Source organism: Corvus brachyrhynchos, unplaced genomic scaffold (genome assembly GCF_000691975.1).
Source record: "Corvus brachyrhynchos isolate BGI_N302 unplaced genomic scaffold, ASM69197v1 scaffold46, whole genome shotgun sequence".
Taxonomy (NCBI): Eukaryota; Metazoa; Chordata; class Aves; order Passeriformes; family Corvidae; genus Corvus; species Corvus brachyrhynchos.
The window spans coordinates 4,507,201-4,523,275 of NW_008238838.1; the positions used below are offsets into that span (position 1 = coordinate 4,507,201).

At 44.6% G+C, this 16,075-nt stretch overlaps 1 protein-coding gene across 2 annotated transcripts in view; it reads right to left on the reverse strand.

Annotated features, from left to right (window-relative positions):
• Positions 1-16,042, reverse strand: part of ARHGEF12 (Rho guanine nucleotide exchange factor 12) — a 70,324-nt gene extending 54,282 nt beyond the window's left edge. For both annotated transcript variants that reach the window (XM_017738474.1, XM_017738473.1), the window contains exon 1: positions 15,690-16,042. In XM_017738474.1, the coding sequence (XP_017593963.1) occupies positions 15,690-15,721 (32 nt within the window). In that variant the 5' untranslated portion in view covers positions 15,722-16,042. The remainder of the gene's footprint in view (positions 1-15,689) is intronic.
• Positions 16,043-16,075: the final 33 nt, after the last annotated feature.

Consider the following 16,075-nt stretch of genomic DNA (forward strand, 5'->3'; position numbering starts at 1 on the left):
GGGATTTCTACAGTCCTGGACAACAGCGGGAAAGGAGGATAAGGAAAGAAAAGTATGGAAAAAAATACATAATTTAAAAAGAAATCTCTCCTAAGAACATAGGAAAGATGGGATAGGAATAAGTAGTAAAGAACTCACTTAGAGAGTTGTCTTTGCCTGTTTAGAATAAAATGCATGAAAATTAAGTTAAATAAGTGCTTCTTAAACATCACACAAGTCCCAAGCCTGAACATCCCAGGTTTCACTTTCCAGAACTTTGAAGTCTCTGTGCTCCATCCTTCTTTGCAAGGAACAGCAATTTTGGTCCCCCATATTCCGCATTGATTAAGGAATTCCTTCCTCCTTGCCCATCGGCAAAGCTCCTCTCCTTGTTCAATCCCAGCTCTCCGCCCGTCAGGCTGGCCTATGGTAAATATTTACACAGAATTTCCAGACCTTTAGCCCAAAAAGGAGCCAGGCCTGGGAAAAGCAGAGCTTCCCAGAGCTCCACAGAGCGGAAGCCAAGTGGTCCCCAAGGAACAGAGTCCACACTCCTGTGGAAAGAATCCACGGAGCAGCAGCAGCAGGAGGAGCTCAGCATCCGATCCTGCCACTGCTGGGGGAGTCCTGCCAGGAAATCCTCAGCCTCCAACACACCAAACCCCCAGGATCCTGTTTGGGATGTGGGGAGGCCCTGGCACAGGCTGCCCCCGTGTCGCTGGAAGTGTCCAAGGACACGCTGGAGCAGCCTGGGATAGGGGAAGGTGTCCCTGCCCATGGGACAAAATCGTCTTTAAGGTCCCCTCCAACCCAACCCAGTCTGGGATTCCATGGTGTGGTATTTTCAGCTCAGCTGGAGAGGCCAAACCTCACTCAAATTTTTGGGAAGTTCAGGCAGCCATGGATGAAAAAAATCTGTTATTGACAAAGAATTCCATACAGACACTACCAGGATATGGGATAGATGGGCATGTGCATTTTAAAGCAGTAAATCCCTAACACTGTAACACAACAATGAATAAAAAGCTTGCCAACACATGTTATTAGCCCCAAAAATCATCCCTGAGAGAATGGCTGCCCAGCTTCCCCATCAGAGTACCCAAATACTCCACAGAGCTTTATATTATAAACACTGACCCTCATTCTCCCCCTTTCCTTTGGGCTCAGAATGTTCATTTCTCCTATTTTGTATCAAGGAACAAAACCCATCCCACACATCCTAAATGAACAGGAACTAGCAAAAGACTGCGATGGGGGTTTTTTGAGAGAATGGGTAAATATAAAAGTACAGACAAGAAGAAATGTGAGAAATCTGTCATATTTCAAAAAAAGAGTCCACTCATGACCTGCATCTTTTGACACATCTGAGAAACACCTGAGTGTTGTCAAGCACAAGAATCATGGGCTGCTCTGTCAGTACATCCTACAAAAAGTCATAAAGGTGTTAGAGGCACAGAACTGCACTTGAATCGAATATGGGGGAATTTATGTTTTCTTTTCTCCATCAAAAAAGTGTCTGTGTGTTGTCTCAAAACCTTTTATTGGACTCAGCCACTCACAAGCAGCAAAGGACTAAGTAATCTTCTCTCTGGCTGGCTGCTCTGGGTCTGTTTTACGGAAAGCAGGAGACAACCTGATGAGCAAATGAGTAAATATTTCATTTGAGTATCCCAGCTATGCTGGGTTACATAAGAGGCAGTGGAAGTTAAAGACACAGCAGCTTCCTCTTAGGAATTTCTGCAAGTCAGAGGAGACAACTTAAGGACAGCTTACAGCAGATAAAGTAATCATCTTCCAAACCCCCTGCTTCACAGAGACAACCCTTCATTACTTCAGCTCCTTCCATTACTGGAACTTAGCTGGAAAAACAAAAAACTAAGGTACAGAAACAGGAAATTGTTTTTGCAGTAAAAAGGGAGATCAACAATTGAAGTGGAAATGCTGTCCAGATCAGCCATTCTACCTTACATCAGTAGCATAATTCCTTCCTTTAAAGAGAAGCGACAGAAGTCTGTGGCACCTTGCGACGTACAGAAAATATTACAGACATTTAGCATATACAACTTGTTTGGGAAGGCACTGCACATGGCAGAATTCCTGCAAACTTTCAATTTTCAGAGCATTTTGCTATATGAGTTAAGCAAATACTTTTAGGATGCAGATGAGAATGCCCTAAGAAAAACCCTCAACTTTTCAAGTACAATCATGGACAGGGCTGCAGCAGTCACTGAGTGAAACTTGAGGACAGCATCTGCAGGATGCCAGGGAAAATTCAAATTAAAACTGGCAGAGAAGAAATAAAAGATTAAATCACATGCAGAAGTACTACCCACAAAAGCAATGATTTAGACAGGAGAGAAACTGATAAAGTGAGTGGGTGGGAAAATCAACTTTATTGCTGGAGATACAACTCAGTTTATTATTTAGGATGATTCACCACCCAAATCCTGTGCCCTGAACAAAACCCACCTCGTGGGTTGCAGGCAGCTGAGCAAAAAGCCCAGATCAGCACAAGTTAGGATTAGACTGGCAACCTACTTTAGAGTCAATCATTACAAGGCTGAACCACAGCTGTCTGCTTTTAATGCACGGCTGCATTAACCCTCAGCAAAGTGCTTTAAAAATCAGCTCTCAAAAAAAAAGAGAAAACACTGAATCATTAAAACTTTCAGCACAAAATTGTAACTCTGTGCATTTGCTGCTAATAGATATTACTGAAGTGATCTAAGCCAAGAAAAAAATTACAGAAAATTATCATTTTCTACTGTGTCACACAACAAGCAGCTGAATGGTTTCTACAGACAGTAATTAAAATAAGAAAGTTCTGGTACAAATATGGAAACTGATTAAAAGACAGCTGTAAAGTCTGCTAAATCTGTGATAAAAAAAATAAATCTGCAAAAGCAAAACATGAAAGATCCTTTATGAAAGGGAACCCTCTTTCAGTTTCATTGTCTGGGCCGACTTCTGGCATAGGAAAATGGGTTCTATGGGGCTGCATTTAAAAGGTCACAGAGTTTCCTTCCTTGATCTTTTACCATGAACAATTTTAGAAGGCATTAAACATTTCAGAACAGCCCATCTAAACAATTTTTTGCTTATCCTGTCATTGAATTAAGCTCAACCAATTCCAGTAAATCTGATAAACAAAAAAGCCCCCCCAAGCAGCTCCAAAATATAATATTTATGCCAGCCACTAAATGCAAACTTGAGTCCACGCCAAAACAGCGTAAATTAGAGAAACGTAATTATTCTATAGCTGACAATTTGAGAAGAGAGCAGTGAGAGCTGGGAAACTCCATTTGCTAAGACAAAATCTATTTAATTCCCAGCAAACTGAACACAGTTGTTAAAACTGTGTCGTAATTCAGAGAGAGATAAAAAACACAAGACCGATTTCATGGATTTAGCACTCAGTACCTTGTTCTGGTTCACTCCAGAGCTGGGAATTGTCAGCAATAAATACTTCCAGGCCTATAAAACTCCATGAACTGCTCACTATTCATCGAGAACCAGCAAGGGAGGGGCAGAGCTTCATTTATTCTTTCCAAAGAATTTTGCAGGTCCTTTTTAATTCACCATAAACTTCATCCCACCCCAGTTTTACAGTACAAAACATAAACTGACTCAAGGACACCATCAACATCAAAATGTTGACCCCAGAAGCAAGTCAGGACTGGCTTTATCGTTATTCTATCCCACACCTGCAGCCTTAGAGTTCCAAATTCAAAAAGCCAGGAAGAAAAACCCAAGTGAAAATGCAAGGTAGCAACACCTGTACTCACAGCCCCGACCTCTGAAAAGGCAGAAATCCATTTTTTTAATGCACTAAAACACACTTTCATTTTCCCCCTGCTTCAGTGCAACAAGGAGGACACAAATTTAGAGTTCCCAGTGTTTCCAGATGTTGCTGATGAGCCAAACACCAGCTGATCTCCCCCAGAACTCACTTTATTTCTGACTCTGTCCTATTGACAACTCCTCCTCTGCCCTCCAGCCAGTGGATAACCACCAGCCTTTTCCAGGGCTCTCCATCTCCCCCTTCCCCTAAAGCCCAGCACTGAAGGCATACACAGGGAGGAAAGGAAGGTTTCAAACCTTGCCAGGAAGCTTTGCTGGTTTAACTCCAACCCTGCATCTGCCTCTGCTTTGAGACTGCAAAGCAGGAACGTTCACACAGCTTACTGCACCTCCTCGGTGGGGCCTGGCAGCTGATTCATCTGAATTTTTGAATATTTGCTCATAATATATTTGTACTGTGCTGCACACGAGGTGCTTCCTGCTTCTCTGGAGGGATAGCAGGGCTGAAACCAGACAAATTTTAACCCAGCGACTGCTTTCCAGGTATAACTGATCATCAAATACACAACATGAAGTGCTATTATTTCTATTTAAGCAGAGCACGCACACAGTTTGCCCACAGAAACTTGAATATGCTGGCTGTTATCAGCTAGATCGGAGTCACTCATGCCTGAAAGAAACCACAACTCTCTCCCTGCTGTCCTGGCAAACTCCAAATGCCAAAACACAGCCCTTTCTTTCCAATTTCCTCTGTATGAACCCAATACATTCACCACCCATCAGCTGCCCACAGTCAAACATCTCCCAGGACTAACAAAATGTTGTGTTATCACCAGAAGCAACAGCTGAGCTTAAGGAGTTGAGATGATCCACGCTACCACATATGCAAGAAACCTGTAAATGTAAAAAGCAAGCACTGGTCACCAGCAGAATGTCAGTGCTGAGTGCATTAAAGCAAAGGGAAACGCAGTTTTCTCTCAGTTCAGTAAGACAACTCCTCCCAAGGTATTTTCTGCAGCAGGGAAACCACCAGGATGCCAGAGAAGTGCTTTAATCTAAAGCAAACATCTCCACGTGATGGAAAAGAGAGAGAGGGGGAGAGCCCAGGCAGCTCCTGATCCTGCAAGACAAAATTCATTTGCTACTGGGCAATTCTCCCTGCACGTTATCATGGAATCGGCTGCCACGAAGCTCAGCACAACTGAGAGAGTATTCCCTAAAATCCCACAGGGGACGAGCTTCCCATGGTGGGGTCCCAGATATTTGGGAGGGCTCCTCGTGTCCATACAGCTCATCCCTGTATTTTACATTTATTCTAATTTACTGCCACGCCAAAGTGATCCAAATACAACTCAGAGGAGAAGATGAAGAGATTTGACATTTAAATTTACAATTTAAATAAACAAGTCACAGTCCTTGTTTGAAGTGTCCAGGGTCCCTTTGTGCTCATCCCCACAACCAATTACAAACTACCTTTTTTATTTAACAAAAAGAAAAAAAGAACAACAAACCCCACCTCATTATTTGCATGTTCTTTGTTATTTTTTCCCCTCTTTGAAATGCTCTTTTGGGGCCAGCTTTTTGATCTAAAAGGCATGTAATTTAAAAAAAAAAAAAAAAAAAGAAAAAAAAGAAAGGAAAATCCTAAATTCCTATATATGCTTTATAGGAACACTTATTTGGGGGGAATATACTCCCCAAAATTATATATATATATATTCCCAGGGATTGTGCCTGGATTACCAGGGCCGGAACACAGCCAGATTCCCCAATAAAACAACAGAGAAACCAACTTATTTCAAGTGTAAACTTCAAGTTTCTTAAGACCTTTGCTGATCAAATCCCATCAGTATTCCAAGAATCAATTTAGAGATATGAAGGAGCCATTTTCTCTGTATATGGAGAGCGACAGATGGAACAAAATTTTCAGCACATTCTGAGTTGCTGTGATGCTCCTGTCATTGCAGCCAGCGAGGAGGCTCAGCAGAGCTGCCTCCCAGGAGCTGCAGGGCCAGGCTGATTAAAAAAACAGATATTAATTTAAAAAAAAAAAAAAAAAAAGAAGGGAGTGGGAAGGGACAGGTTCTTTTCATCTGGCTGAATTCCAGGGAAAGGATTTAGAGTTTTGCAGGCAGCCCAAAACTCAAGCCTGCTGCAAAGCTGTTTCCTCTCCCTCTTCCAGCTAAGTTTAATTATCTGCTTCTGCCTGACTTGGAAGAGGCAAGAGCCTCCTCCAGAATGCCAAGTGCCAGAGCAGCACCCAGGGACTGTCCCCTCCACCTGGAGCCCTGCTGACCTCCCAGCCAGGCAATCAGATCCACCCTGCCAGGAAAGAAGGGTTTTCCTGGCCTAAACCTGGGATTGTGCCTGGATTACCAGGGCCAGGTGCCCCAGCGACAGAGGGGAGGCCAAGGCATGGGGTGAGCAGGTGCAGACACCAAAAAACACTGCTGGAGTGTCACTGATGAGTGTGAAAGCTGATCATGAGCCTGCTAGAAGGGAAAGGGAGGGGAGGTCAGGGTTTGCTGTGCCATACATACAGCTGAAGTTGCACTGGTTAACATCCAAAGTAAACACCACTCCAGCATTTACAGCCAGCACCAACATTCCTACATCTTTCCACACTGGAAGAAACATGTGCTTGCCTTCCCCCCACCCCTTTTTTCCCTAAGTACTTCATTCTCACAACTTGAGCAGCCTGAGCATTTTACACCACTTCAAGTGTAAAACTTGGGGCTTTCAGTTGCACTCCAAGGGGCTGCTGTGCTTGGCAAACAGTATTTACCAATTCCAAGTATTATCAAACTCTTACACCTAGTCACCCAGCACTGAAGCATCCAAACCTGTGCTCCAGAGATCTAGATATCTAGACAGATATTCCAGATATATCTAGGGAATGACAATCTAGAAAGCTTTGCTCTTTCAAATCATTATTTCCAAATTATTCCGAGGTATTTGCTTTTACTGCTGATGGTTCAGGGTAGAGCAGCACTGCACAGGTGCTCCTTTGGGCGCCCGACAGACTTTGACACATCCTCCCAACAAAGTGAATCCCACAACAATTGCAGAGGGCTCTCTGTGCAGGATCCCCAGAGCGACCGAGGGTGTTGGGTTTGCTCAGATCAGATCTGCGCCCACAGGAACCACTTCCGCTCCCCAGACCGCAGGGCCTGCGCAGGGCAAACCACAACCTATCATTTGGTGCCTCCCAACAGGCTGCAGGAACAAATTGCCAGCTGGAGAGCTGCACTTCAGCACCAGGAGATCTCTTTCATCCTTGGCACACGAGGATTCCCCCCATCCTTGCATTTATATCCACACGATATAAATTTGCTCTCTTCTACTGCAGTCCCCCCTGGATATTTGCCAGAGCTGATGCTGCCGCCCCAGTCAGGATGGAGGCAAAATCCCTCCTTTAAGACCCCAGAGTAGCAGCTCACTTTTAGCTGAGGTCAATGCCTAAGTGAGGACATCACATAATTATAATTTTTCAAAAGTCGACACAGAGCAGAAAACCACATTATCTTCTTGCTTGTAAGCACCAGCTTTGAAGACACTTAACAGAAGAACATTACCATCATGGCTCAAACACTGTCACACGGGACCTGCTGTCACTCGGAGCAGCCTCCTCAAGAGCCAGACAGGCGCTCCCAGACACTGACCGTGTTCCTTCAGTCCTGCACAGCACACTCAGCTGCAGCCCTGCCTTGTCAGGGCTTTGTGCCTTCCAGCAGCAGGTCCTGGCCCCCGAGGGCTGACATGTGCCTCCAGAGCATGGGGCAGGCAGGAAACCCCTCTCCTATCTGGCAGCCGCCACCAGCTCTCCCATTTCTCTCCCTCTCACTCACTTCCTATTGATTTCTCCTGTCTTACACTGCAGCTTTTTCCTATTTCCTTTCTCTGCTCGCTCGTTATGGCTTCCTCCTTTAATTCTCTTCTTTTCCACGTTTTCCATCACTTTTCTGGCAGCTTTGAACTCTCTTTTGCATTTTGCACAGCAGAAAGGCAGCGGTGCCTCTGTGGCACGGAGCACTGAGAGGAGACACCTTGTCTGAAGTGCTGCCAAGAAGCTGCACCAACAGCCACTATCATAACAGGCTAAAAAAGACTTTCAAGCAGCCATCAGATGCTCCAGGTAAGCCTGCAGGTTGAAGCCTGTATGTTTATGGGAGTGGCGGACTCCCAGTCCTGTGCCTGTCTCACATCAGTCTGGTGCTTTATTAAACACATGGGGCTTTTCCTCCAGACTGGGAAATGCTTGCTCAGGTCAATCCAGGTCCCACCTCAGCTTTCCAGCCCCTCTCCAGCTCACTCAGGACTCAGTTAAATACTCAGAAAAGAGTATTTAATTCTTTTTAGGTTACTGATTCCACTTAGGAGGTCACCCAAGCCCTTTGTAAAACAACTGCATGTGATACCACAAACCAGGATGCACAGCGTGCAAATAAATTCAGGATCATCTTCTCACACAAGCAAGAGTAAGTTGTGCTGCACTCACAGATTAAAATAAGGAACAGAACCTGAATAAAGTTAAGATTTCCACCAATATCCCTGAAGATTTCCAATACGTATTTCAAGAGCTCAGGAGTAAAACCAGTTCAAGTCTTGCCCTTGCAGCCATAGTTCTTGTGCCAAGTGAGAGCAACCAAGAGCTGCCAGAACCTGGAGATTCTCTCTTAGGTTTTTAGCATCAACATTTCATCTTCTCTGTACCACCAAGAGAGGCCCTGCTTAATTCACACAGTTCCGCTTTTACACAACCCTGCTCCCTGCCCATAAAAGGTTTATTTTTTGGAAGAACTGAGCCCCGAGTGCCACATCCAGAACAGCACACACTTGTGACCATGCCCCTCCTGCCAGGAACACGGCCGGCTGCAGCAGGACATCTGACAGCATCCCAGGGACTAAAAGGACAATGAGACAGCTCACACCAGAATTATTCCAAGTACAGAAACCTGTGCTGTGATCTTTTCCACCTCAGGAAGGACTCTTCTCATCTGCCTTCCCAGTGCCAGAGCAATTCCATGGAGCGCCTTTGCCACCGAACATCCCAGCCCAGACCTTTCAGTGTTGTCAAAACAGAGCTTAAAATAGCCCCACAGGATCACATTTAAGTGTTTGCCAACAAATGTAAACAGCAATGTTTCTTATTTACCACCAGGCTCTGCAAGAAAGGGTTCCTGCCCATGGGCCTCAGAAGTCAAACAGACACAACACTGAAAATCCTCAAGGAAAGGATGCAGGGTGATAACAAAGCATCTGCCGCGTTCAGGAGACGATTTGTGAATGTCACAGGCTGAAGACTGTTTGTTTGGCTTTTACTATTTATACTTATGCTTCCATTTGAAACATAAGGACACTGTTTTTTCCTGTCATTTTTAATGTATTTATTTTTACATGTTTTCTTTTCAAAGAAAAATGAGTAAACATTGCTTCTTCCTGTCTTTTTCTAAGTGTGCTGTTACTATTTTGTATGTATCCTGCCTTGTATTTTATCCCCTTTACTTAAACACTGCACATTTTACATCCCTTTTCATTTTACTAATTCCCTTGCTGCTGCTTCTCCTGTCCTTATTTTAAGCCCTCTCTTCTGATGTTGAGATATTACCAACATCCAGGCTCCTGACCCTTAGTTTGATCAAGCTGAGACATGAACTAAGACTTTCATTCTTTAAACCTAATAATTATCCAGAGCAGGGGCACAGAAAACAGCATCACCTACCTGAAAATATGCATTTAAGTCTATTTTCTCTTAGTGCTATTGACATCTCTTACACAGGAGAATCTACTTATCTCAAAGCAGATAAAATATCAGGGGGAGTGCTTAGGCAGAGGTATATCTGGAATGCTGCAAGAAGCACTTTTACAACAACTCATCCACTAGAAACTCGAGGATAATACAAATGGGATTCATTAGTAAGTCTCCAACTGCTAATTTTCAGAGGGAAGGAAGAGGTATTCAAGGAGAAACCAAGAGGATAAAGCCTTGAGGCAAGAGGCTGAGCTTATCTCTCAAGCAGCACAGCCAACATACCTCCCTGGTGACCCAAAGGACCACCTCGAGGTGGAGTGGAGAATTCAGTCTCTAGACCAAAGCAAACACTGCTCCTCTCTGAGACACTCTGCATAACTGGAAACTACAGCACAGGGCTGGCCAGGTGGGAGTGAGAACTATAACCATCAGAGGTAAGTGGTGCTGCTCAAAACACTGCGGGGAAAATGGGAAAACAACACTTAATGTCCAAAATCCTGCTGGTTATACTCCAAAGCCTCTTGGGAAAACAGAAGCAGTCACTGAAGCCACTCAAATTCCTTAGACACAAATTCACTGGGAGACCCCACTTCAGGAAATAACCAAATAATCCTTGTGTGCAATCATGAAATACGGAAAATAACTGGTATCTGCACCACCTTCCCCACGCAAATTCATCAATACTCTGTACAGCCTTAGCATGAAACGCCAAAATCTCCAATGCCTAAATCACTCCTACAATAAATCACCACTTCTACACTAAATCACCTCTACTACAAAATCATCACTTTTAACAACATGGTCCAGACCGGTTGTGAGAGTGAACAGAAGACTCTTTGATTTCCAGCAGAAGGACTGTGGTCACTGCTGTCACCCTCCGGGACCAAGGAACTCTCCTCCCACATGGGTCACGAAGTCAAAGGACACCAGTGAACACCCACAAGTCCCACCAGTGACCTCGGCAAACTCCTGCTCCGAGGGCAAGCTGCACTTTCCTTCTCAAGCATCTCCAGCTAGGGCAGCGCTGAGTTGTTGGGGTTTTTTTGCTGCTAAATTCCCGTAGATGTGGTCCAGAATTTTTTAAATCTAAAATTGAGGGAGCCAACATCCCAGTACCCTTCCTAATCAATCAGTTCGAAATGTTAAAATGCCATTAACAGGAGTTCTGTGCGCAGGGAGAATTATACAATTGGGCTCACAGATGAAATATCATTCCTGCCTCCACCCAAATAATCACAACGCCCACAGCTCTACTCAAAACTAGAAAATCAAGCTCACCTCAGCTCCTGTCTCCAGTGAAAGCCCTAATAAACTATGCAACATGAAGTGGTAGCATTTGTGTCCCAGCCAGCAGTAAACACCCCAGACAGTCCTCTCTTCTGCCAGCCTCAAGAGCAGCAAAATAAAACATGAATTTATGCACAGACTCTGTCAACTGCTCATTTCCAAACACAGTGAAGGCACAACGATGGAAAGCCCCACTCAAAGACTATTATTCTTTTCAGTCCTTAGATGTCATGCTGCAGCCCATTTTCCATAAAGACTGGATTTTACAAACTCTACTAATTTTAAAAATGCATGATAATGACATCTAGCTACTCAGTAAGGCGTGACTTCCCATGCAGTTTTTACCCTGCTGGAAGAAATAAAACCCTTTTTCCCACCATACAGTCAAAGAATTCCCAGTTACTACAGGGACTTCCAAAGAGCCGAAGACAGGGAAAGTGCATCTAAAGCAGATAAGAAACAATTAGAGTCTATTTTAATACCAAGTCAGGAGCAAATCACCAATTAAAACTTCTCAAGGATAATTATGTGCTGCTGTTTTCCAATCATAGCAACAGAAACTACAGCACGGTTATAAATAAAACTCATTTGCAAGCAACTGCAGAGAAGAGCCACCAGTTCCTCAGCGAGGTCCTGCGAAAGCAAGAGCCTCCTTTCTTTTATTGGCCTTTAACAAACAGAAAGAAACATAAAGCAAGTCCTGCAGCCGCGCAATTGCTCAACCCTGAAGTGTGTTTGGAACGGTGACAGGAAGAAAAATACAGTTAACTCCGAGAGCGAAAAAAATTAATGGCACACAAATGTTTCTTTAGTGTCATAACAGGATACAGCCGAGCTCGGCCCGGCCTTCGGTGGCCAAGCAGAGGCTGGAAATGGCCGAATTTCAGCCCGGCCCCAGCGTGGCCTTGGGAAGAATAAAGCCCTTATCTCACCCGGCCATGTGTGGCCGGCCACGCACGGCACAGAGCAACGCCCAGAGCTGGCCAGTGTCCGGCCAGGAGAGCTCCAGAGGCAGGGAATGTGGGCACACTCCAGCAGGAACACAAAAACTCCTCCAACAAACCCTGCCCAGCCACCCGCTACCTCTCAGCCGGTCACAGATGGGCCTCAAAGTGCACTATCCCCCCGCCAAAAACCAGCATCCAGCAGCAAAAATCCAACCGAGCACCAGCGAGTAGCCAAAAATAGATTTTTTCAGGCTAAAAGATATGGCAAATCTCACCTAAATCCAGAGCTGGATGAAGCTCAGTCAGCTGACTGATTTGAGATACCTTTAGGATAAGAAAGGTCCCCTCGATGTGCAGATTTCCTTCCACTAACGATCAAGTCAAGCCAGAAGAGCAGCTCAGGGATGTCTACCTCAAAGACTTACTAAGCTCAGCAAGACAAATGCCACCTTTGGAGGCCTCTGAACAAATACAGCATAGCTAAGAGAGGATTAAATTAAGAGGGTGTAAATGTTTACAAACAGAAAGGAGAGGAGCAATAGGGCTGGAGATGAATACGGTCCCATGGGCACCAGGACTACGAAAAAAAAGCAGCTGACAAAGTAAAAGAACATCCTGAGGGAAAGAAGGGGAAGCTGAAGTCAGTGTTTAACTCTCTTAAACCATCTCAAGCCATGCAAGGCACCACAGCTATCCTGGAGAACGTTCTGCTGCTGTGTTTCTAAGCCTCAAGGGCTACGTTAGGAGATAATTTTTTGTCTGCCTGCACCCTTTAGGTGCTCCCCGAAATGCTGATGGGGAGCAGTGTGTGCCAGGAGTTCCTCCAGGAACTCTCAACAGCCATTACACTCTCAGGAGCCTTAACATCTGTTCTGCCTTTTTTGTTTAATGCCTGGTATTCCCCCACTCCCCCCGGCACTCACTTCCCTCCAGACCGAAGGCACTTGAAGAAAAAGACATCAGAAAATGATGCTGCTTTGGGAGCTCTGATAACAAAATCTGAGCATAACCATTACCAAAATTAACTGGGTTAAGGTTTAGTCCACAGAGAGAGTGAGCCCAGACACATCAGATATGAACTGGCCTGACTGTGTTTCAGCAGTGCCAGACACTAAAATCCATTCAACTTTCCTGGGAAAGAGAACGAAAATAAAAGGGGAAAAAAATAAAAAGGAGGGGACTTAATAAAAACATCGCTTATCATCCTGGCTACAGAACAGCACTAGAAATGGCCATTCATACACCCCTAATTGATATATTTTAATGGTAATCATGACATCATCAACGAATACATGAGATATAAAACATGTCAAGGATGAGACGAGTGCAACCCTGGACAAGGGAAATGTGACAGCTGTCAAATCATTACCATCTTAAACTGAAGGGATACCAAAGGAAATATCTGCTGTCTGTAACATGCATTTAGGCAGCTCTACATATGCAAAATGCAAATATGTAAAGCTAATATGAAGAAAAATCCAGACCCAAGCTACCCTATTATATTCCTAATACCATCTGGCACAGATGCAAGCTGGGTTTTCCTGGTTTAAGGCAATTCCCATCTCGATCCCACCAAGGAAGGTGACTGACAAGCAAAAAGAGAATTGAACATGTCAGATGATTTATACCACGTAGATCTAATGACAGTGGAAGCATCAACATTATTTATATTGCACCTGCTTTACATTCCAAGCTTAAGAGCCACACTGAAAGAGGCAACACAGAGGCTGCCTGGGCCTAAAGAGAAAAGGGGAATGTACTGCAGGGACGAGGGTGATCAAAAACCATCCCCTCCAAATGCTGCACAATGCTGGAGATAAAAAGGAATGGCAGAGATCCACATGATGGGAACAAACACCACCACCATGTCTGGGGTTCTGCTGGAAGGTTCAGCCAGGGAACAATCACAGAATCATCAGAGAATCGCGGAATGGTTTGGGCTGGGAGAGACCTTCAAGATCATCTCACTCCCAACCCCCTGCCATGGACAGGGACACCTTCCACTATCCCAGGTTGCTCCAACCTGGCCTTGGACACTTCCAGGGATCCAGGGGCAGCCCCAGCTCCTGTGCGCAACCTGTGCCAGGGCCTCCCCACCCTCACAGGGAACAATTTTTCCCTAATATCCAATCTAACCCTAATCTCTGAGTTTGAAGCCATTCCCCCTTGTCCTGTCACTCCGGGCCTTTTAAAACAGTCTCTCTCCATCTTCCTTTTAGGCTTCTTCAGGTCCTGGCAAGCCACAATTAGGTCACTCCAAAGCTTCTCTTCTCCAGGCTGAACCATGACCATGACTTTGTCCCCCAGAGCTGGGACTGCTTCAGGCCAGAGGTGAAAAACAGAGACAAGAAGAGATCCAGATTCCCCACATTCCCCCAGCCATCACAGAAATCCACCTGCCAGGGTTGTGGAGACAGCTCCTCACCTGACATTAAAAGCCTTTTGATCCAAAACCTTAATGGAACACCAAACAGAAACATCCTCCTGACATGACTGAGAGCAAAAGGAAATGAGACTTTTTTTTTGCCTTCGCTGCATTTTCAATTTGGCTGCCCCAATTCAATAATAGAAAGTATTTTGTTTTACTAACAAGTAAATTAAATTCCCTGTTCTCATGCTTTTCCTTTCCATGCATCACTCAGCTGCCTCTTGGTATGAAAATCCTGTCGTTCTTTTTGATATCATGCAACTGCCACAAGACATATGGCCCTAAGTGCGTAACAAAATCCTCACAAATCCACTGAAATGCCTTTTTACTGTCATTGCCTTGCCTGGTACAGAGAAAAACATCCTGCAACTCAAGAATCATTCATGCACTGCAAAAGAAACAATTCCGCTAGTACAAACTACACAATTAATTGCCAAGATTTAATACTCTGTGAACAGTTGTAAACACAGACTGTACACAAGTCTGAGCTGTCCCAGAGCTCTTTGGACTGTGCTGTCTGCGAGGACCTGGGGAGTCACGAAAAGGCCTGGGTTTAAGTGAGAACCACACTCAGTCTCTTTCCTGCCCACACCTGGAGCCCAAAATTGGTGAGCTCAGGCACCCAAAAGCATCATTGCTCTATCCCAGCCCCAGCTGCGCTGCTGTGCCAGAACTGCTTGGTCATGAAAGGCCAAAGTGAGGCCTTTTGCCACACGCATTCAAACCTTAACCACCAGAGAAACGCGATAAAGATGCGATAAAATAAATGTTTTTTAGCGTACAGTGTCAAAAAAAGGTATCTTTTCTTCTCATAAAAAAAAAAAAAAATCTGAGGACTCTCATTCCACTCGTTTCAAAAGCAAGTGAAGAGGTTTCCTGCTTGACTTTTTTTTGGTCATATTTTTTCCCCTTCCTCTGAAACATCCCAGCGCAAACAAGAGAACTCCAAACATAATGAAAGGCACCTGCAGAGCAGCCCAGAGGCCTGAGCAGGTATCTGAAGCCAGGTTACTGCTAAGATAGACACCAGCAGACATTTCTGCTTGTCAACTATCCCTCCTGCCCTCACCTGGAGTGACCTCTCTGCAGTACTTGACCCAAGGAGACCCAAGTGCATCCTCAACACGGTCTCTGAGTTGAGGCTTGAGCTATATCCTAAATTCTGGTGGCTTCTCCTGCTTAAACTTCTTGCAGGAACACTTGCTTTCGGTGTTCCTCGCAGCACCAGCCCATTCTGGGAGCTGAATTACCACCCCTGGTTCCTACAAAGTCAGCCTGGCAGGCTTGAAAGCTGTTGGACTTGAAATACTCCGGTTTCAAAGTTAACCCAGTCACTTTGACAGTCAAGACACTCTTGGTTCCCAGAAACTCTGATTTAATCCTGCTTTTCTGATCCCGTCTGTCACTGAAGTCAGAACACAAAGTACATGAGCTCTGCGAATATCTCCCACTTCAAAAAAAGGAAAAAAATTAAGAAATCTCATTTTATACTGACCTGTCCGTGATTGTGGACTGTGTGCCACTCATTGGAGCCTTTGGCAAGAAGTCGTATTATCCAATTTACATTTTACTATTATTGCAGGAATATGAACGAGGCTTTGCCCCTCACATGCACCGAGGTTCAGGATCCAGCCTTGCTCCAGAAGAGGCATGCACAGAGGACAAACTCAGTTCAAGGGCAGGAGAAGGGAACAAAAAAAAAAAAAAAAACAACCAAACCCAATCCAAAACAACTCCAAAACTCTTCTTGCAGTCACCCAGAATATCCAAACCACGGAAGTGGGGCGTGGGGGATAAAGGAAAAACTCCAACAAGAAAAAACTCAAAAAAAAAAAAAAAAAAAAAAAAAAAAAAAAAAAAAAACAAAAAAAAAACAGGGGG